Consider the following 23488-nt stretch of genomic DNA (forward strand, 5'->3'; position numbering starts at 1 on the left):
GTGCTCCCCAGGCCGGGTTTCATTTGGAGGGAACCTTATCTTCTCAGCACTTGCCACTTTTACCTGCTGTGGACGCTGGCCTTTTCCATTTCCAGCACTACGTTTCTGCCTGTTCGATGTTTTATTTGCATGTCAGGCTGTCATTTTTAGCTCGGCATGTGTAAAAGCAAGCTTTTACGCTGTGTCATCTTGACTTGCAAAGCAGTGTCCCGTTCTGATTTCTTTTCCTGTTAGTAGTATCACCCAGGATCAAAACCTCGGCTTTTATTTACCTGTACAGATGTATATAAAGACACCCAGAAAAACCCACCATCCCAGGGACCTGGGCAGTGCCCACGTGTCCTGGCAAGTGAGACAAGGGGCCCCAGGGGAGGCGGGATGGTGCTTCCAACTATCATAGCTGGGTTCTAAATAAGGTCATCTTCACACAAAGGTTTTGAAAGACTCAGATCCTAATGGTGACTCAAAGAATTCCTTTCAGCTAGTTTAGCAAGGAACCTGAGACCCAGCGACATCATTTCTTTGCCCAGAGCCCCCAGACTCCCCGGACAGCCCCAGTGTTCTTTTCTCATCCCTTTGTAGGCTCTATGTTTTGTTGTCACCTGTATCCATTGTGTTGGTGTTTATATTATTCTAGCATTAGTTTTAAGCGGTTCTGGAAAGTCTGTTTGCTATCGAAGCCAATGAATATCATAAGTTAGCTCAACTATAACAGATGAAAATGCCATTGCTATAAATAGTAATGTCTAATTATGTGCCTCTACCTGCCAACGTATGGACATTAAGCATTTCAAATAAGAGTTACCCTGTGTGCATGGCCAAGATTTTAACTGATTGGAATGGAATCCGAGTGGCCTGCACACTGTATTGGAATCAACGTGAATAGCATTGGCTTCTAGTATCTATTGAAATGTCTGTGTCTTCATTTCAGACACGGATGTGTGTTTACTGCAGATTTTAAGTGCTTTATTAAAATACTAATTTTTAATGAGTTATCTCAAAGCCTTGGATATTTATTCACAGGAAAGCCTATGGAAAAAAAATTTTGGTGTTGGAAAAATATACGTACAATTTTAATTTTCATGTAGCATTTTTGTTTTACTCAGGTGAGGGAGAGTCGTTAAGTAGTTGTCGAGCTCCTCACTGGTCCACCCGTAAGGGAATAAATAAAAAATTGGGGGTATATTGAGCTACTGCTTTGAGCTAATTTAAAAGGCTTGTTTATATTTTTTATTCAAATATCAAAACTGCTTAGCATTTTAAACATGTATAAGTATATAATTTAAAGAATTGTAGTAAAGAATGGAAAGAATTGTAATAAAGTTGTTTGGAATTGTTTTTGCTAATGAAAGGCCACGGTTTATAGGATTTAAGTAATCTTTAGTTTAAAATTGCCTTCTTAGGGGATGCTTTAGATCGGCCTGTATCAGTAGGATTTCCTAAGGTGTTGGCATGAAAATGAGCCAGAGTCACCCAGCAGAGTTTTCTATTTACTAGAAAGTTGTTTTTCTCTTTCACTCTCAAATTGAGGATTCCTAGTTCTCATCCCCCAAAGAGATAGGAAGCACTGTTCCCAGTTTTATTCTGTAACTTTCGGGTAGCAAAAAGGGAATCAAGGACATGTATGTCCATGACTGGGGGGAGCCGTCAGCACTTCATTAATTAAGTCAAGTGTTGTTCATGAGAAGCATTGCTCATTCATTCCTTGATCCATACTTGAGACCTAGATTGTGCCGGGCCCTCCGCTACGAGACGGGGGTCCTGAAACCCTAGTTTGGTCCTTGTTCTTATAGAGCTGCGTAGAGTGATGCAGACAGTCTCACAAATGCGTTGATCATTGGAACACGTGGCAAGAGGTAGGAAAGACAGGTCCACGGTGCCCAGAAGGCATTTAGCAGGGCGGGAGTATTGTCCACAAATGCTCCTCTGAAGTCAGAGGAGGTGCCGGGGCATGTGTGGGTCCCGAGCACGGAAGTTCTGGGGAGTCACAGAAGGTCGGCAGAGGTGGGGTCAGAAGTGACAGGGTAAGGACCACAAGATGAAGTTGTAAGGGAGAGAGGCAAGCAGAGGCCAGACCAGACCAGAAAGAGTTTTCTGGGCCAGTACTGAGGAGTTTTAAAAATCTTAAGAGCCGTTGGAAACAAAGTGTTTGAAGTAGGAAGATAACATGAGAAGCCTTGCAAGTCTGAAGAGGTTCCTCTGACTGCAGTGTAGAGAAATGTTCTGAAGGATTACTTTACGGTCTATTTTATCACACTTTTAAGTTCCTGCAAAATGCAGTCTATTTGGCTCACTAGGTAGGAAATCAAAGAAGACAGTTCCTTGCTGAAGAGCTTTTATTTAAGTATCCACCTGTAAAAAACCCCGTAGTTCTTATTTACCTTGAATTTGTAATCAAGGCAGAACATCTTAACCACAATTATCTTTGAAACCGTACCAACACCATCATTAAACCGCTGCCTGTTTGTCCACTTGGGTCAGTGTTCAGTTCTTTGTGTCTCGGACCCCACCTGAGACTCAAGATGGTATCTGCTCAGGGCCTGAGAGATGAGGGATCATGGTCAGCAAATTCTGTAGAGGTAACCAAGTCAAATCCCTTTAGCGGAGCTTTTATTTCATGTTGCTATGGAAACTTTGCCTTCGTAAGTAGGGTAACGTAGGACAGCTCTGCCAAGAGTCCAGGGTCAGAGAGCTGGGGTTTGAATCTTGGCTGGCTACCAAATTCCTTTGTGACCTCAGGCAAGATATTTCCCTTTTAGTGGGTGGGGAGTTCAGTTTCCTTGTCTTTAAAATAAAGAAATCGGAGCACGTGATTTTTTTTTTTTTTCTTTCTTAAGAGCCTTTTCTACTCCGGTGGCCTATGATTCTGAATCTCCAATTCATGTCCCATCTTAATAACGTAGCATCTTAACTATACTTTGACCTTTTGCAGTGTTCTCAGGGCTGTCGTTAGAATGATCATACACCGTCATGTTCAGAAATACCCCCCTTCCCGGGCTCTATTTGTCCTCTGGGTGAAGTGAGTGGAGTTGCTCTCTCAAGCTGGGAAAGACCCGGGCTTTACTAAGTTCCTGGTCCACCCGCTTCTCTGCTCTAGAGATGAATTGTTCATCAGATCAGGAACCAGAGTATGTGGGGAACCCCATTAAGGAAGAAGCATGATATTTGGAGCAGAATGAGCCATCGCCAGCAGACTATGGAAAGGTCTGGTGAAACACTGGTGGGATCGCGAGTAGGAGGGTACCCACCCACCGAGAACCACATGGCTTTTAACAGATAAAGGGTAACACCCTTATTTTACCTATTTAACGCAAAATATATCTTAACATTAGTAAACACTAACACCTCTCAACAGACCTCTAAGGAAAACTAGGTAACCACAAAATGAATTTTGTCATTCATTCTGGAGTAACTTCCTCCAGAAGATTTGTGGAAATTGAGTTCAAGTTCATGAATCTTGAGCACATAGGAATGTGTTAAGGCAGATTTATCTGTATGCCCTTAATCGACAGGTATGAACAATGTAAATTCTGTCTCAGATTATTCCGTTAAAATTTGAATACTTTCTGTGGAATTTAATAATTCTTTGCTTCTGTTAAGAAAGTGGTTATAGATATTTCATGCCATTTGTTATCTGAATCAGTTGAATGGCAAGTGTACACTGTATATTTATCTCAATGGACCTAGTTCTAGATCTAGTGGGGCACTGATGGATTCTCACCAGGGAACACGTGTGTGTATCCAGCACCCATGTCAAGAGATAAAAAGTTACCAGTGTTCCAGAAGTCTCCCTGTGTCCCTCCCAGCCACTCACCCCACGCCCAAGCTAACTACTACCCAGATGTCTAAAACCGTAATTTACCTTTGCCCGTGTTGAAACTTCATATAAATGTACTCTTTTTGTGTCTGGCTTCTCTCACTCAGTGTTGCTTGCGAGATGCATCTGAGTCGTTGCTCTTAGCAACAGCGCCTTCTGTAGCTAAATAGCAGGGGTCACCAGGCTATGTGTGTGGCCCAGGGACCAAATCTGGCTTGTGTTCACAGCCCATGAACTAAGAATGGTTTTTTCCTTTTTAAAGCATTGTAAAGAAAAGAAACAAAGAAGAATATGTGATAGAGACTGGATGAAGCCTGCAAAGCTTAAAATATTTACTGTCCAGCCCTTTGCAGAAAATGTTTGGTGGCCCCTGTTCTATAGTATTCCGTCATATAAATGTGCCACAATTCGTGTATCCATCCTCCTGTTGGTAGACATTGGGGTTATTTCCTGGTTTTGGGCTATTTTGAATAGTGCCATGAGGACCATTCTCATGTCCTTGGTGCACATGAGTCCAGATTGCTGTTGGGTAAATACCCCGGGGTAGAAATGCTGGCTCATAGGCTTTGCAGGTAGTGATCAACTTTAGCAGATCCCAGTGAACATCTTGTGAAAGTGGTAGTACCATTCTGCCTTCCCAGCGCCATACTGGAAGTTCCATTAACTCCATACCTTTGCAACACTTGGCATTGTCAGTCTATTTAACGTTAGCCATTCTCATGGGTTTTAGTGATGACACATTGTGATTTTCAATTTGCGTTTCTTTAGGGAAAACTGAGGCCTAGCATCTGTTTATAGGCTTGCGGGCCGTTTGATACTCTCTTGTGTGAAGTGCCTACATTATTATTTTTATTGTTGTTGTTTCTCTTTTGCCATTTTTCTACTGGGTTGTTTGCTTTTTCTTTATTGATTGTTGAGAGTTCTTTATATATTCAAGATATATATGGATTGCAAATATCTTCTACCATTCTGTGACTCACCTTTTTACTCTCTTACTGGTGTCTTCTGAAGAACAGAAGTTCTTACTTTTATTTTAGTTTAGCTTACCAATATTTTTATTGTTAGTGCTTTTTGTGGCCTGTTTAAGAATTCTTTACTTCACCCTAAGGTCCTGAAGTTGTTCTCTTTGGTTTTGTCCTAGAAGCTTTATTGTTTTACCTTGAGGTCTATATCCACCTGGGGTTGAAGTTAGTGTGTGGTGTGAGGTAGGGGTGAATGTCCACAGCTGATTGTACAGATAGCCTGTTGCTCCGGCACCACTGATTGAAAAGGCCATGCTTTCCCCCCACCCTGCTGGGTCACTTTATTACAAGTCGAATGAGCATTTACATGTGGGTCTACTTCAGGATTCTGTTCTGTTCTACTGGTCGATTTGTCTGTCCTTGGGCTAGTTCCGTACCAAATTACTGTTGCTTTACCATAAGTCTTGATATCTAGCACTATGAGTTTTCCAGCTTATTTTTCTTCAAGTGTATCTGAACTTTTCTTGGCCGTTTACATTTCCATATAAATTTTGGGATTAGTTTGTCAATTTTCATTTTAATTAAGAGTGCATGGAATCTAGAGATTAATCTGAGGGAAAATTGGCATCTTTACAATTGAGTTTTTCTGTCCTCGGCTCTGGTACATTTTTCCACTTTCAAAAGCTAATTTAATTTCATTTTTATTCTCAGTGCTTCAAAACAGTAATATAGATAACATTTCCCCCCATGGTATGGTTCTTCCAACGTCAGAATCAGAGATTGAAATGGATACTTGACTAGCCAGAACTGACATGTAGACCAACAGAAAGACTAGTAAGGCAGTAATATTTTTCTGTAGAATCTGAGTCTTTTGAAGATGTAGATAGAGGAGTCATGATTGAATCAGAGTGACAGAGCACCTTTGAGTTCATCTCTAATTAGCAGTGTTGTGTCTCTGTGCATTTTTCCACGGAACCAGACCCACTTTCCTGGGTCTGTTAAACTTACCAGGTAGGTGTCTGTGTTTCATGCACGGGGCAGTGGCGTGGATAAAAAAAAAAGTGTAGATGGTGTTTGGCAGTAGATGCGCTTTCCAGGGCAGCTTTTGCTTTTCTTATATATATATTTTTCACTCCAGGATTGTCCTTTCATTGTCTGTATGACCTATGCCTTCCATACGCCAGATAAACTCTGCTTCATCTTGGATCTGATGAACGGTGAGCAAGCCTTGGGAAGTCTGCATACACCGCAAGACTTTGCCATGGTGTTGTTTGTTTGTGTTTTCATGATGTTTTATCTTAGCCTGCGTTGCTCCCGACAGACTGGCCATTTAGGTCTTTCAGGTAACTAAATTCCTCCTGGAGTTTAAGGAAACCTTTTATTCTTCAATTTTCAGTTCAACTTCATTTAAAAATGTTGACTGCCATTGCCCTCTGGCCCTCCCAGTCTCTCCCCAGGAAGTTGCATTTTCTAGAAAAGATTTTCGTAAAATAGTTAAAATACAGTGAAACTTGATTTTCTGGAATGCAACTGGCCTGGATGTTTAGTTTGCGTGTTCCTGGCCCTCAGCTTTTAGGAATGAAATGCCTCCTAAAGGTACATAGGCTGAAGATAGAAATGTATTTAAAAACCAACTTTGAAGGACTGACTTTGAGCCAGGACAGATTTTAGCCCAGTCTTCTATGCGTTAGCCCAGTTCCACTGTACATTGATCTTTTAAACTGTGACTGATGACCCAGAGAATGATGAAAGAGTTTTAGCTAGAAAAGTAGTTTTTTAATACTAGAAAGTGACATGATATATGCTCAAAGCATTTTTAGTAACGAGAGCTGAAATTAAGATGTACAGTTCGACAAATGAAATACCTTTTTTGAAATTCACTTGAAGGTTCATTACATTTTGAGTGTTTGATTTAAAATCAGACCTACCCAACAGCGTGAAGGAATTTCCACACACATTATAATGAGCAGACACAGCCGGACGCAGCAGCATGTCCCCTGTGTGAGTCTATTTATGTGACCATCAGAACTGGCAAAACTAATCTATGGGGGGAGAGGTTACAATAGAGTCCGACTGGCTTTAATTAGGGGCTGTGAGCTGATATACTGCCTGGGATGGGCATGGGAAGCCTTCAGCAATGCTGGAAATCTTCTACACCTTGATCTGGTAGTGGTTATACAGGAATATGTGTGTGTGAACAGGAAGGTACTTATAAAATCAAGGGCAATAAAGTTGGACACACATGAACTTCTGTAGATCAATTGAGGCTCTTCTTTTATACTTCATAAGAACGTTCCCTTCCCCTGGTTGTGGCCTTCTGTGTCTCTGTAACTTGAGGCCAGATGATGATTTACCTTTTCCAACATTTTATTATGAAAACTAAACATATGGCAAAATTGAAAGAATTTTACTGGGGACACCCAAATACACACCACCTGGGTTTTACCAGTTAAAATTTTGCTGTATTTGCTTTCTCATATATCTATCAATATGATCAATGTGTTTGTTTTGTTTCCTTACTATTTATTGTCCACAGAATGAGTTGCTAAGCCACCTACTGGATCACTACATGGGTTGATTCAGTTATTAGCCAGAACGCAAGTAATCAAAGCAGATTAGCTAACCCTCCCTCCCCCTTGATGGTACATCTGGGAGCTGTGATACCTGTCAGAGAACGGTGGCTTTGTTTCATATCGTCCTGGCCATTGTCACATCTAAGTCTTCTCAATGTTTTAGTTTTCTCTAGAATTTTTAAAGCATTTGGTCAAATTACAGAAATCAATGACATATATATATATATATAGAGAGAGAGAGAGAGAGAGAGAGAGGGAGAGAGAGAGAGAGAGAGAGAGGGAGAGAGAGGGAGGGAGGGAGAGAGAGAGAGAGAGTGAGAGGGAGAGAGAGAGAGAGAGAGAGAGGGAGAGAGAGGGAGGGAGGGAGAGAGAGAGAGAGAGACAAAGCAGAAGCATAGTTTACCTTTTTCGACTGTATCATAACTATGCAGGATGACAGTGGTTTTAGTTCCCTTGAAATTAATGCACTGAATTTAAATTCCACGTCTCTGATTCCAGGGGGCGATTTGCACTATCACCTTTCACAGCACGGGGTGTTTTCTGAGAAGGAGATGCGGTTTTACGCCACAGAAGTCATCCTGGGGCTGGAACACATGCACAATCGGTTTGTCGTTTACAGAGATTTGAAGGTAAGGCCATTGGACAGACTCCTTCCGTTCATCGGACCTGTGCAATAGGTGTTGTATTGCAGTTGTGGTCTAACAGGCGTTTCCACCTCTTTCATGGTATCCTGTCATTTTCCTCATCTCAGCCCCGATAAAGGCATCACCTTTGTGATGTCGGTCTCCTCCAGACTCTGAACTCTGTTCTAAGGACTCCATCCTACTTGTCCCTGTTACCTCCGTGCCTGGTGCAGCACATATGCCAACTCAAAAACTTTAATTGGTTAGTTAGTGAAAAGCAGGGTAGGGGTGTTTTGTTGTCGCCCATTTTACAATTGATTGTAATTCCATTAATGTTCACTAAGCAACTGGCTCTGGCTTGGTGTGAGACCAGGAGGTGTACAAAGGTGAACTAGCAGAGAACATATATGTCTTACGGGAAGTATCTACCTGTGAACTAACACGTCGAAGGGCTGAGTTATAACTCATTAGAGGCAAGCCTGATCCGATCAGGGCAGAGTGGCTGACAGCGTGGAGAATTTCCCCCAAAGGGCACTCTCTGAGCCTCAGATTGTTTTGAATTTGCCTTAAAAAATCACTAACGGATTTTCAAATCCCTGAACTACATAGCCCCAGTCTTCCATGCTTGGGCTTCTTCACTGTGGTTCTCTTTAAAATCTTACTGGACTTGAAAAAAAGGAAATAAGTGCGTTCTGAGTTTTTCCATTCCAGACCATGATGCTTGGTCCCAGGTTCTGCGTTAAGGAGGGAGTTGGGAGTTTGCTTGGTACATCCGCGGTGATATTCGTCTAGCCAGCCGCATGAAGATGGGGGAGGAGATAAACGGGACCTTGACAAACTATATAGAAATGATCGCGCAGATATATAAAGGTGTAAATAATGGTGAGAAGAAAAATGATAGCCATGGCAACTTCCCAAGGAGGTTGGGAGGAGAGTGGGTTTGCCTCCTCTCTGCTTCCTTCTTAACCTGAACCCAGGTTAACCAGCTAAAATGTACACATGATGTTCCTTTGCTCACGTGTTTTGATTAGCTTTTAAAGGTTACGTCCTAAGAATCTAAAATGGTGTATTTTAGTGTTGGGCATATTATGTTTTTCACAAGGGACTTTGTAACTTCTAAAGCCTCCTGCAAGGTTAAAGAATTACTCCCTTAGCCTTCTTCATATGAACATAAAGAAGAAAAAAAGTATTTTCATCACATTAGAAATAATTAGACACTGGTTGGCACATGACATTTTATTTCCTCATGGTGAGTTTTGCAGAAGAATAAAATACACACCGAAGGCCCATGGAGCGCCATTGTAATACATTTTAATTTAAATCTATAACTGGTTTCTAATCATCTTGATGCAGTATTTTTGTCTTCTCAGCTATTTAGTAGGCAATGGTATTACGTAATTTCTATTCAGACGTAATTCTAGTCATTCGTGACTACTCACGCTTCAGGTTTATAATGGCATGCCATTATTTTTATTTCAAGCAAATCAATAGCTGATCTCCAGCAGAAAAATATCAAGATGACTGTAATTCAGTGTGTATTAGGGAGAGGAGCTTTGGTTTCCACGATTATGCTGACTAAATCTAATCTTAATGGATACATCTCATCAGAGTTGTGGTCAAAATCATATTTGGTCATTTGGTAGGGCCCTCTGTTGACTCTGTACTAATAAACAGAAATGACGTTTATCGGGATTAATGTGGCACCATGGAATATTTTGATTTCTTTGGTCGCTATTTGTATATTTTTACAAGATTCCTTTCTGTGCTGTGCTTCGTGGCTTCATTCTCTGAAGTCCTAGTAGTTCCAGAGGCCAAGGAGCCTGTGGACTCACTCCCTTTGTGGAGAGACTCACCATTCTGGCTGGATTGCACTTCTTGCTGTGAAAAAGAAATACTTTAACTCCGATAGACTGTGGTTGTAACCCTCCAGTCTTACCTGCCCTGTGTTCCATCATCAAATGAGTAGAATCCTTCCCATCTGTCATTACCACTTTCCTGCTGAAATTAACACGAAACATGTCATTGTCGGTATTGTGCCCCATTTGGATGTGATGATATAATTAATGCTAGGATTCATGTGTAGGAATGAACTGTGATAAAATAATGAGATATCAAGTGCCAATAGTTTTAGAAGTTAGCCCCTGGGACATCTTGGGGACTCTTGAAGATCACCTTCTCTTTCATTTTAGCCTGCAAATATCCTCTTGGATGAACACGGACACGTTAGGATATCAGACCTTGGTCTTGCCTGCGATTTTTCCAAAAAGAAGCCGCACGCGAGTGTGTGAGTAGTATAGCACCTCTGTCACTGTCGTTTCCTAACTCAACTTGCCTATTCACTCAGACCCCGACGTGGTCATTTGTTCCCCCATTTTTTTCTTGCCAATAGCGATTTTCAGCATGTGGCAGTGCCGGGTCAGGGGAAGGTCCCGTATCCCAGGCTGTGGAAGAGGAGATAAGGGTGGTGGTGTGCTCGCTCTCACCATTTGGGGGAACATGCAGGGACCCACAGTGTAGCTGCCCGGGGGCAGGGTGGTCTAAGGGAAAGATAGGGGCCTCAGCAGCAGACCCAAATCCGTGCTGGCTGTGTGACCCTGAGGCAGTCAGCTCACCTGCTTGACCCTCAGTCTCTTTATCTGTAGGGTAGAGGTAGTAATAGACCCCTGAAAGCTTATATGCCAAAGAAGGTGCACAGGCAATTGCATAGAACTTTCCAAGGAAGGCCCAGAGGTCAGGTTTCTCTCTCCATCTGCTTTTTCCTTCTTTTTCAAAAGTTTGGGGGTTTTTTGCTAAAAAGAAATTAGAGTTCTTTTTTTAATTTAAAAAATCATCTCCTTGCAGTTCAAGCTTTTAATGCAGGTCATATTGTTAGATCTGAATATTACATTCGTCCTCTAAACAACCATGCAGAGGAAGCTCCCTGACGCCCTGGCCATCGGCCAGCACCTGTCCCCTCTCAGGGGACCCTAAGCTGCTTCCAGCAGTGGCCATGCTTGTTCTGCAAGTGTTGACACTGGCCCAAGGACTTCCCTGAACCTGAGATTGTTAAAATGACAACAGGAGTATGAAGTAGATGCCCCGGGGCTCAGGAGAAGCAGAACGGAATACGTACTGGTTTTTATTCCTATTTCTTTAGTATCAGTTTATCTGGGTGGAAGATGTGGACAGTATGTGCAGTTTGTGGAAAAACAGGTGACTTTTGCTCGATTTTTCTTTTTCAATATATCAGTCTTAGCAGCGAAGCTCTTAAAATTCCATTTTATTGTGCATCATTACTGTGTTGAGTGGTCTTGAAGTAACTCCCAGGAGTCTCATTTCATGCATCCGTGCAGAAAATAAACTATAAATCCTGTTTTTTTTTGTGTGTGTGTGTGTGCGGGACTAAAAATAAAGTGGTTCTAAAACTGCAGTACTTTATGAGGGGCTACGTTAAATCAGAATTGCCATTTAAAGCCCTGATCAGATGTTAATAGCGATTAGCACCGTTTCTGTAACCATGTTTCTCTCTTCCTACAGAATCTGGGATATGGTGATAAAAGCCTTAGCATTTTGCCAGCACTTGACAATTATGAGGCCAGAACCTGGGGTTGTATAAGCCTCTCCCAGGGAGTTCATCAGACATTTTTAAGAGAATCATTTGAATTTTTAATGCCACGGCTATTTGGTATGCTAATTTCTTCAATTTAGTATAGTCACAACTGAATATGAATCCGAGAGCTCAGAAGAGTTAATCTCCCAAAGGAATTAACTTTCAGATGCAGAGCTACTTATTCCCTTATAGGACCTCCTCCTCTTCTTAGTGTAATTCACATGTCAGCTCTGAAAGACGGGCTTTTGTCCATAGCTGAACAGCATCTGTAAAGGGATGGGATCGGGAAGGTTGATTTTCATGTTTAAACGATGATAGTGGGGCCACTACTTAAAAAGGATAAACGCACAACAAAATTTTGTATTTTTGAGTAGAGGAGGCATATCACGGCTGAGAGCAAAGGCTTCTGAGTCAGCAGATGTGGGTTTGAATCCTCCTTCCACGTGGCACCAGCCTCATTTTTCTCCTTTATAAAGAGGTAGTAACAATGCTGCTTACTTCACGTGACACTTGTGAGGGTGAAGTCAACTCCTTCATGTAATTATTTACTTCACATTGGCTGTGTGCCGGGTGCTGGCGATGCAGCGGGGACTGAGGCAGAAGAGCTCCCTGACCTCCTGGAACCAGCAGCCCGGGGGCTGTCCAGGAGGTGACTGGTCTGAGGGGCAGCACTCATGCCATGAGTTGAACGTCGGCTGTCCCAGGCATGTGTGGCCGGCTGCTCTGAATATGTTGTTATCTTCACAGAGGACCCACAGGGCATGGGTTATAATCATCTACTTTTATGGGATGGAAACTGAGGTTCAGAGAAACTAAGGAACTTGAACAAAGTCACATGCCTGGCACATCGTGGGGCTAGACTTAAGATCCAGTTCTGTCCGACTCGAAAGCTTGTGTTCCTTACACTCTGTCTGAACCCCCTGAGGCTTTGAGAGGATCGCCTTGGTACGAGACTAAAGATTTGTGGCCAGAATTTCACCCTAGACTGGGCTTCTCTGGTCTTTTCAGAGCCGTAGGTATGATGCCAGGACTTCGTCAGACGCTGGCCCGTCTGCACAGCAGGGTTGTGGTTCTCCAGCTAGGTTTAGACTCAGTCCCTCTAATGATGGAATCAAATTCTGACAAACTGAAAGTGAACCACGGAGCAGCCACCAAATGACACAGAAACACTTTGTTTTTGGAACGAAACAGATCGTCAGTGACTCATCGAGTCCCAGCTTATTTCATCCAGGACCACAAAGCTCAGTCCCCTGTCACCGTGTCTTCAAACGCTCAAGTGTTCTTTCAGCATGAACAGCACAGATCGTCAGTGGGAAGCGGCAGGGAGCGCTAGGTGCTGCCGTGTAGGCAGAAGCTGAAAACCGTGGAGGTGGGCAGGGCCAGCGCTCTGCTGTGTCCAGCGTCCACTCAGAGACGTGATCTGCGTTAACCCCATGCATTTATCCTCGTTGAGATCTTCCCATCCCAGAACTGGGTTTTGATCCCGAGAATCGCAGGTTAAAAAGGTCACCACAGAGGTTTTCCCAGCAACAGCAAAGTTAAACCTCCCCAGAAAATGGCTTGGAGGCCCCTTGAGGAAATCTCTGACTCTCACAGCGTGGCTTGCTGACCTCACGCTGTCAGACTTTGGTTTCTGGATGGTGGAGCTTTGCTGAGGGATGGACCAGTGCCCGTTTTCACTGTTGGAGAAAAGTCTTTCAAGATAGAACTCGGAGGCAGAGAGGGTATCGGGCCCAGTGCTGAGCCAGGATCACTTCTCGGAGCAGATTCTCACTGTTTCCGAGCATAAGTTAAAAAGGATTATAATAACATAAGGATAGAGAATAAAATCCCTAACGTAAGTTGAGTTCTTTTTAAGAGCCAGCACTACCCTAAGCCCATTACATACGTGTGATCCTCACGGCACCCCTGTGGGATGAAGGTGTCATTTTATCACCCATTCTATCAGTGAAGAAAATCAATGGAGGATGGGAACAGAGCTACAGTTAAAGGCTTTTTCGGGGCCCTTTCAGGCCACGTCTTTGAAAGTTCCCCACGAGCCCTCTCTTGCACGCTTGGAACAGTGCGTGCTCAGATCTTTAAGGAGGGGTGGGGAGTCGCAGAATGGGAAAGGACTTTGAGTCGCAGATGACACATATTATATATAAATGGTTGTCCTCCCAGGTGATTTTTCTCAGCTTCCTGCAAGTCGCCTGCACATTTGCTTGGCTGAGTCCTTTGGGCTGTCAGCAGCTCTTTAAACCGGATACTTGATTTCTCCGTCTCCGTACCTGTCGGCTTGTCCCCCCACGCCCGCCCTGCCTTGGAGACCATCGTGACCGTGGAAGGGTGGGAGATACGATGGGCATGTGTGCGAGCCCTGGTCCTCAGCACGGGAGGGTGGCGCCACACGGGGACGCCCGTGCCCATCCCTTCCAGGTCTCTAGCGCTACGGTGTGGTCACTGTTCACCACCCCCTCCCCCCGCTCCCTTCCCCGGCCCCACACGTCTCCTCAGGAGAGCCCTCAAACGGGCCTGCCCTTGGCTCCTCCTGGCTGTAGTGAGGAAGGACTCCCGAGATTCACACTTCACCTGCGAGACCGTGGAGTGCGCGCACTGTTCATATTCATTTCATATGGTAGTTTATTTGTATTCAGTTCTATCCTAACGAAGACAGGAAAGGTCGTTTTCCCACTGGGTGTTTGCTGAATCATATTTGGTGGAAGCACTGTCGTCCCCTCCCCCTTGTTCATAGTTGCCGACATTGATGAATGATGCTCAGACCTCTTGATGAGCTGGGAATATTTTATAAGGTCTGCAAGCACTGATAACCGCACATACCCTTTCTTCTCCCTAGGGGCACCCACGGGTACATGGCTCCCGAGGTCCTGCAGAAAGGGACTGCGTACGACAGCAGTGCTGACTGGTTCTCCCTGGGTTGTATGCTTTTCAAACTTCTGAGAGGGTGAGTGAAATGCGTCCTCTTAGTACCATCACCATGGCATGCACTTGGATCAAAATCCAAAATATTTACATGTTATTAGGTCCTAATATCGTTTTAGATCACACAGTGATCTTTAAGCCACACACTGATCCAGGCGATGCCCACAGCTCTTTCTGCCCGTAAAAGTGAGAGTTTCTTTCCCATAAGCTTTCGGTATTTTTGTTCCATACCAGGAAGGTATGCCAACACGTTTAGACCTGAAACAAGACTTTGTGGGAATATTTCCATTGATGTCTTATTTTGGGAATAAGTGTTACTTTTAAATGTAGGTAATCGAAGAGGGTAGGAGAATTTCTTTTCCCTGGAATTAATTACTCATGACTGTCTTGTGAGGTTAAAGCATTTTTTACACAAAAGGATGAACACCCAAGAGAATCTGTTTTAAAAGTGTGCATCTGTGAACATGCTGGAATTTGTAGGTTTCAAAAAAACACAAAGATGAAATTGTGTAATTCTCTGTTTTTCATTTGTTATACTTGACCCTTAGTTCTAATCTACCAGGGACGATGAAATACAAGCGGAAAGGATGGAATGAAAGCGCTCTCCAAATATGTTCTCATATTGAATGTTTACAAATTATGTTAATATTTCCATTAATTTTAAGAGTCTTTAGCCAATTTTAACAGAGCGCTGAATTGTTTAAGATATGTTTTTGATTATTCTCCATTCACAGAGATACAAAAAGTAGTTTACATTAAAATTTCCTAGTCAGGGTTCTCCCTGTAACGTTGCTTCTATGAACACACAGGCCTGGTAGTTTGCTAAACTTGCCATGTTTCCCTCAGAAAGCCTTATGGAGCATCGCTGCATCTTCTTATTACCTTTAGCACAATCTGAAAAGAGGCTGGATTCCCTGTCTTCCCCCCAAACTAGGTTCCAAGCACCCCGGCTGCTTCCCCAGGACCTGGATAATCTAGTTGTTCTCTGCTCATCGCATTCACTTGGGAACTAAAATTGTATTATTGCTCAGAGAGTCGGGTCCTGTTGGTCCTTAATTGAATTATCATGTTTGTGGAGCCTGGATGGCCTTAATTCATGTCATCAGACTAGCTGACCTAATTAGAGAGTTTCTGCAAAGCAAATCAGAGAAAACCACTTCCCACCCGAGATGTTTCTCCAGCCAGCGGGAGTCCCTGCATGCATGGTAAGTGCATCCGGACACACCATCTTCATTCACTGAGGTCTCCGCTGAAGAAGGGGTCGGAGATTAGAATCCACACTTAGAGAGTCACGAGATGATTTAAGAAAAACTCTGCACAACAGCAAAAGCTGAATGCATTAACTCAAGATTCAAAAGTCAGTTGTAGAATGTGGCAGGGAAACTTGCAAAGTCTTGCATTTAGGGCTTTGTTTATTGATTTTTGTTTAATATTGATATTCTGTCTGTTTATGATAATGTCCATCTGTGTAGTCTAGGGATCATCTGGCATATACCACTATTTTATCTGAAAATTGGCTTGATCGTTGTCTCTATGCCAGCAGTGTGATTTGTAGCTGATAAAGCCAGTTCCGTCTTACTTGGTCATGGTTCAGGTTTGGAGGACTGCATTGGAAGGTGGTACTTCTTTTATGACATCCTTGATCAGGCTTGATTGAAGCATTATGTTTGATGTGACCCCTATTGAGAGGAATCTTGGCCAACAGGAAGACATCCAGAGGATGGTCATGGGGATGGGATGGGATGGATGGATAAGAAGAGATGAGAATGGTGACAGCTAGAAATCGTGGCTCATATGGACAGGTTCAGAGAGCTGGGTACAGTGCTTCAGGCAGCCATCCTGTTGGCTCCAGCTGTCGGAAGGCCCATCTCATTGAAGGAGGCATACTCATCTGCACAGCTCTAGACAGTGAGCATTTTCAGGAGAGAAAAGACTTCAATTTGACGCAAGAATGTCCGTTCAGCATTTGAGCTGCCCTGTGAAGGCCTGTCCCGCCTCACAGATAGCCAGCTCCCCGTCACTGCCTGGTGACCATCCGCTGAGCCTGAAAATGGCAAGAATCCTTCCAATGCCTAACAAAGAGAATAGACGAATCTTCCCTACAAAGATGTGTGATCGTCTGCCATTCTTTCTAATACCTGTTCAAAAGGCAATCCCAGGAATGGAGAGAGCACTGAAACCAAAGAGCGGGGAAACATTTTTTGACTTAAGTGATTTAAATACCATTCGGTGAGCATTTATTGAGTACCTGCAGTATGCAAGAGCCTGTGCTTGATGCTGTGGGGGAGGGAGGGAGGGAGGGAGCCACACACAGTCCTGGAGGAACTCGGAGGAGAGTAGATAGGTACACACACATACAAAATCGTGAGCTGTATGGGCTGTGCTGGGAGAGCAGAAATGGGATCACCAGGTCTAACCTGGAAGCATAGGGCCGACTTGACAACTTCACGTAAGAGTTGGTATGGGAAGTGTTCTCTCAAAGACAGGATGGCAGGATGAAGACCTGGAGCGGAAGTAGACGACGGGGAGGGGACAGTATGGAGCAGGTGCAGGTGGTCTTTCCCCATCAACGACCTGTGAGTGAGGTGGGGGGGTCAGCTGTTGGTCGTGGGGAAGGTGTGCTGAGTGAGAAGATGGAGAAAATTGGGGCAGGGCCGGGGGCCACCTAGAATTCCATGCTGTGCAGGTGGGGCTTTGTTCTTAAGGCCCCAGAGACTGAGGGCTTTTAAGCAAAGGAGGGACAGAGAAAGGAAGCATCTTTTAAGCAAAGGTTGGGTTGCTCTTCAGTAAGAGGATGCTGGTGGGAGGCATGTCTAAGAACCCAGGCAAAGGCTTGAGTAGCGCTGTGGTACTGGGATCAGAAAGGCCACAAATGACTTAACAATATCGTTCTTACAGTCCATAGTGGTTTTTGTTTTTTCAGTGGATGCTTGGCTATGGACAGATAGGAGTTTAGATTCAAGGTGATTGGGAGGATGGTCATATCACTACCAACGTTAGTGGGTATAAAGTATCAGTGGTTCATATTAAGCTGATGTTTATTGAGGGCCCTTCAGGAGCAAAGCATCATGGTGGGATCTGGAGGCGATGGAGCCTTCGTCCCCTCAGCTTAAACGAGGGGTAAGAAGGTTCCAGCCAGGTGTACAGAAGCATCCTATTCAATTCTTACACACTGTACAGAGGGAGCCCGAGTAGCTGTCTTTTCTCAGACACAAGGGGCCTAAGGAACTGAAACAGGTAACTCAGGAGGGGGTGGGAGGACAGCGCGGCCAACGCAGCCTCCCGGGTGCGGGCTTCACAGGCAGTCTGTCCCCCGGTATCCTGGTGCTCTCATGGGGCGGCCACGGCATCAGTCCTCATGGGATGAACCAGACTCCATGCCAGCCACTCCCCAGCGCTCGTCCTCAACCCCAGGAGTGCTTGGCAATGCCCGGGGACATTTTTGGTTGTCACAACTTGGCATCTAGCGGGTCGAGGCCAGGGTTGCCGCTAAGCGTCATACAGTGCACAGGGCGGCCCCCGCTGCTCCAACAAAGGATCACACAGCTGAGGATGAGAAACTGCTCCAGAGCAAGTCTCTTCCCCTCCTCCCCACATCTGCGCAGTGAGGGTGACCAGTGGTCACCAAGGGTCTTTTTTTCGCTTCTGTTTTCTCTGATCAGATATGCTCACACTGACCAGTGTGCCCCATTGCTTCCGCTGAAACACTTGTCTGAACCCCTAGTTCTGTTGTGACACCCTAGAAGGATCCCACAGGGTGCAAGGGACAGGAACCTGGATGTAAGGAAGCTGTCGAGGCCCGAGAACGTGTTTGCATCCCTGGACTCAGTGATGGACCCATCCGCTCAGGGCTGTATGTTGGGTGGGGGTCACTGCTTCCACTTCAGCTGACTGTCAGACCCTGAAGAGCATCTGTGTATAGAGAGGTGTCCATATTGCAGATGTGCGGAATCACCGTCATGATCCTCAATCTAGAGTTCAGCTCTCTGTGAAGGGAAAGAATTGACGTGACAGTAGCCTTGATCTTAAACTTGTCACCATTGATTGTCAGACACAAGGAGAGAGCCCAGGTGGTGGTCTGGGGAGAACTGAGCTCTGCCTGAGGTTGCTGAGTTGGTTCCCATAGGGAAAAACAGGAATGTTTATAAATACTTTGGTAGCTATTGGCTTAGGTTCAAAACTCACATTTGATGTGACATGCAATCTTTTTGGTATTCTAAAATTTTTTTTTTTTTTTTTTGCGATAACGCGGGCCTCTCACCGCTATGGCCTCTCCCGCTGTGGAGCACAGGCTCCAGACACGCAGGCTCAGCAGCCATGGCTCACGGGCCCAGCCGCTCCGCGGCATGTGGGATCTTCCCGGACCGGGACACGAACCCGTGTCCCCTGCATCGGCAGGTGGACTCTCAACCACTGCGCCACCAGGGAAGCCCTAAAATTAATTTTTGACGTAAAGATTTGTAGTCACTTGTATTTATAAATGGATTGTTTCTGAGCTCATCTTTTCACTGTGAATGATGTATCGTGCGTGTGTGTGTGTGTGTGTGTGTGTGTGTGTGTGTTTCCCCATCATTTAGCATGCCTTGAACGATTTCCCAACTCGTTTGGGGGGAAATTTTCGGCTCTCCCACTCTCTCTGTTATTCAAAAGCCACATCTGACCACTGTACATGTGAATTCTATTCCCATAACGTCCCCCGACGCAGCAGGAGTGTTGCATGTGCTGTTGGAAGAGCTTGGCCCACGTCATAAGTTGTTGACAGGCCCGTTACTGTCTCCTATTTAAAGCGGCTGCGTCGGGGAGCAGCTGTGATCACACAGGATCTGCGAGCACCACGTGCCTCCCTCAGAATGGAGATCATTACTATAGGAGGTTTTCTTTAACTTTTTCCAAAATAGAAACAGAATCTTGGGTTTTGTTCACAAAGAATAATCAAGAAGACATTGGAAACAGATGCGCCTCAGGGCTTGAAAGACCAGACTTTCTCAGCACAACAGTCCAGAACCGAAGATCCGACAAGCATTTCCGATTGTTTCTTATTGAGTCAGACGTGGCAGAGCTATATTTATCAAATGGGATTTGTAACGATCGGGCCCGTGTGCCGGGAATGTTTTTGGCACCGCTAACTTTAACTCCCGTCCCCTCGCAAAGCCCTCCCTCTGGTCACATGAAAGAGTTTTTAAATTTAGCACGGAGCATCTCTGTCAGAACACAGTCGTCCTTCTCTCCAAGTGTCTGGGCACAGCCCTCTGCTTCCAGCATCAGATGCAGGCAAGCACATGAGGGTTGAGAGCAGGAAGGGGTCCTCCGGCTTTGCACACAGGAGCCAAAGCAGATGGATTTGCCGAAACACAGGAGACCTTCACACAATCTCCTTTTATACGTTAAGGAACTCTGTGGGGTAGGAGCAGTTGTGTCATGAAGAGAGACTGAAGTTGTAGTAAGATTTAATAAACCTATATTCCTTTTCTCTTGAACCATGAACATGTTAATATCTCTGTGTATTTTGCATACAGAATGATCCAAGTCAAGTTTTTAAAAATTATAGTATCTCATAAACAGATATAGTTTGTTATTCTATCCCATTTGCTTTTTAAATGCAGTAATTTTACATTTTTCTCCTTGGAAACAATTAGGATGCAAAGACTATTTCCAATCAAAATCTGTTTTAAAGATTGGCGTATGTTTGCTTGGTACTAATTTACCTTGTTTAGATTTTTTTTTCCAAATTAATGCTTTCAAGAGATGGAAATTACTGTGTTTTTCACTGCATATGAAAGAAAGCAAGCGTTAGAGTGCCCTCTCTTGTGCAAAGTGAAAATTGAAATATTTAAATAAATACTCTGAAGTGGAATCATCATCATAGTTTAACTTATTCAGTAGCAAGAGTGGGTGGACGTTTTAGTTCTTTTTTCTAAATCACAGTGATTTATGTGCTCAACATCCTTATCCATTTTATAGAGTTAACTTTTATATAATATCTTGCCTCAGATTATGTTATATATGCCTTATAAATAAATCTACAGGGTTGATCATTTTACAGGCATGTCTTACCATCAGAAATCTCAATCATATCCCTTCTTTAATTTTCAAAATAAATAAGGCCAGGGTTTTCTAGTTTGCATGTTTACTAGTCTCTTTTAATGCTAAGAGTATCTTTGTTTTTTTTAATTTATTTTATTGAAATATAGTTGATTTACAATGTTGTGTTAGTTTTTAGTGTACAGCCAAGTGATTCAGTTATATATATATATGTATGTATATATAGATATATATATATACATCATCTTCACATTCTATTCCATTATGGTTTATCATAGGATATTGACTATAATTCCCTGTGCTATACAGTAGGAACTTGTTGTTTATCCATCCTGTATATAATAGTTTGCATCTGCGAATCCCAAACTCCCAATCCATTCCTCACCCCCACCCCCGCCACTGACAACCACTAATCTGTTCTCTATGTCTGTAAGTCTGTTTTTGTTTCGTAGATAAGTTCATTTGTGTCATATTTTAGATTCCATATATAAGTGATATCTAAGGTTAACTTTAAAAGCCAGTTTATTCAGCATTTTAAAAATGTAATCAAGAGTAAGAATAATTTCTTTACATAGTTGATCAAGCAGACATTCATTTTGTAAAGTTAGACTCATCCTTATTAATATCACAGATGTGTATCAGATACCCACCGTATACTGCCATTGTCCCGGCTACTAGCATGTACATTATTTTATTCGTTCCCGTCACCGTTTTGGTGACGGATATTGCATTATGCCGTTTGCAGATGAAGAGACTGAGACTGGAGGTTTCCCTGACTGGTTCACAGCCGAGTCGCAGCGTGAACCCAGGGTTTCTGACTCTTAAGTCTGGGGCTGTTTGTAAGTAGGACATGAGGGAGCAGTTCTCAGAACTCTGGAGGGTCTGGGAGCACAGGGTTAGTTTATATCTCTTATCCTCAAAGGAATGTAGTGCTTAAAATTACTGGATTCTAGGGGGGAAGTGTGTTCATCTTGGACGTGTTTTGATTTGACTGCAGTTCTTTGTATTGTACGAGGAACTAATACCCATTTTTCTAAAAAAAAAAAAAAAAAGTATGAAAGTTACCATTATCTCAAACAGTAATGTGACAAATGCCATGTGTGTGACTTTCATTTTCATAAATACCTGTTTGCTAATTTTTTTCCCAAGTGATATTTTAAATTAGCACTTGGAATATATTTGCTAAAGTATATTTTGGTACCATGACTGCATTGACGTGAAGCTCAGGAGTTGAAGTAAAAATAAGCCTTTGCTCCTTCAGGACCTAATATATCTGATTGTCAGTCTGATCATCAGTTTTCCTCTGGAAATGCTTATATGTTTATGGCTTTTGTGTTTCTGCAGTTTCAAATGAGCAGTGACAGAACGTAATACCTTGCCCAAATATTAGTCAACAATGTTTGCTGTTACCTGAAACCATCTAGTGATGGAATTTTCTTTATCTCTACAGTCACAGCCCTTTCAGACAACATAAAACCAAAGATAAGCATGAGATAGACCGAATGACACTCACCATGGTAAGGAGGTCAAAAACTATTTTTTTTTTTGCATTATAATTTTCATGTTTCATTCCATCACAACCAGTATAAAAAAAAAAAGCTTTCTTAAAACACTGGAAATAGATGCTAAGGCAGATATCAGGCTTTGCTAACAATCAGTAAGAGCAAGATGTAGAAAATCAAGAACAAAACTAAAGAAATCAAACAAAAGGAAAAATGACCGGGATGCAGAAGAGTGAGGAGACCTGATTCTTCTGGCTCCAGCCTGTCGATTGACTCTGAAGATGAGTAACTGTTCTGTGTTTCTTTAGGGTCGATGTCAGTTGGCAATGAATCTGCAATTTTTTTTTTTTGTAACACTATCCTTATGCAAGAAATGGCCTTTAAATCTGGTCGGGGGTGAGGGCACTGTTTCCCTGGATGCATTTTTGAGATCGTATTCTCCCCCCACCCCCCACCCCCAGAATGTGGAACTTCCAGACATCTTCTCCCCTGAGCTGAAGTCCCTTCTGGAAGGCTTGCTCCAGCGAGACGTTAGTAAGCGACTCGGCTGCCACGGACGCGGGTAGGCCGTTGCTTCTGCCTTTCAGCGTCTTCACCTGGAAAGCAGAACAGTTCCTTTCAGTACACTGAGAATCTTCCATTTCAGTTAGGGGGGGTCGGAGGGAATCACATGGGAACTCTATGTATATTGACCCACGTGTTTTCCTCAGAGTCTGCAACTTCTTCTGTTCCATGTGAACTGAACTGTAGCAGGGATCTTCGGGAAAGACTGTTCCTTCAGTTTAGGGAGGGGTTTGGCATGCACTGTTCTGCTAGATTTCTAGTTTGCTTCAAAATTAATATTTGGTGCTTCATATCCCTGCCATCTCATCTGTGAGGACTTGTAGACATTTGCTGTCAATCTCTTTAATGTGTGGATCTCTAATTTAGTTCTTAGTTAAATTTGTTCTCATGATTACAGAATCAGATATAGATATAATCTGTGAAAACCCCTAGGTTATCTCAGGCTGGGATGAGCATCCCCAGTAAAGTATCCCATGAACCATATTCCTAGGCTCAGTGGGCAGTATTTCTAAACATCACAGTGTTCCTTGGATTGCTTCGAAAAAAGCATATTTTACTTGCTGTCTTAAAGAGCTGGAAATAGTTGTCCCTGTGTGTTCTGTAATAGGAGATAATTTTTGCAAACCGTTTCTTAGATTTCCGAATGCATGTTTACTTACCACTGCTGTGACTCCCTGTCTCCCGCAGTGCACAGGAACTAAAAACGCACAACTTCTTCAGAGGCATCGACTGGCAGCAAGTCTACCTGCAGAAGGTACTCCTGCTGGGACCCCACCCCGGGTACCACCCCGACTGTGCTCTCCATCTGCATCTCTGTATGCATCTCTACGTCCTGGCTCTGTCTCCAGGGTCCGCCCCAGCTCTCCATCCACAGCCCTGCTTCTTGCTCTCCTA

The 23488-nt window shown here is 43.6% G+C and overlaps 1 protein-coding gene across 4 annotated transcripts in view; it reads left to right on the forward strand.

Moving 5' to 3' along the window:
• The window catches only part of GRK3 (G protein-coupled receptor kinase 3), a 122269-nt gene that overhangs the window by 82506 nt on the left and 16275 nt on the right, over positions 1–23488 (forward strand). For all 4 annotated transcript variants that reach the window (XM_033837104.2, XM_073790258.1, XM_073790257.1 and 1 more), the window contains 7 exons: positions 5918–5996; positions 7851–7981; positions 10165–10259; positions 14401–14508; positions 21979–22045; positions 22492–22592; positions 23282–23348. In XM_033837104.2, coding sequence (XP_033692995.1) covers positions 5918–5996; positions 7851–7981; positions 10165–10259; positions 14401–14508; positions 21979–22045; positions 22492–22592; positions 23282–23348 — 648 coding nt within the window. The remainder of the gene's footprint in view (positions 1–5917; positions 5997–7850; positions 7982–10164; positions 10260–14400; positions 14509–21978; positions 22046–22491; positions 22593–23281; positions 23349–23488) is intronic.

This window comes from Tursiops truncatus, chromosome 13 (genome assembly GCF_011762595.2).
Source record: "Tursiops truncatus isolate mTurTru1 chromosome 13, mTurTru1.mat.Y, whole genome shotgun sequence".
Taxonomy (NCBI): domain Eukaryota; kingdom Metazoa; phylum Chordata; class Mammalia; order Artiodactyla; family Delphinidae; genus Tursiops; species Tursiops truncatus.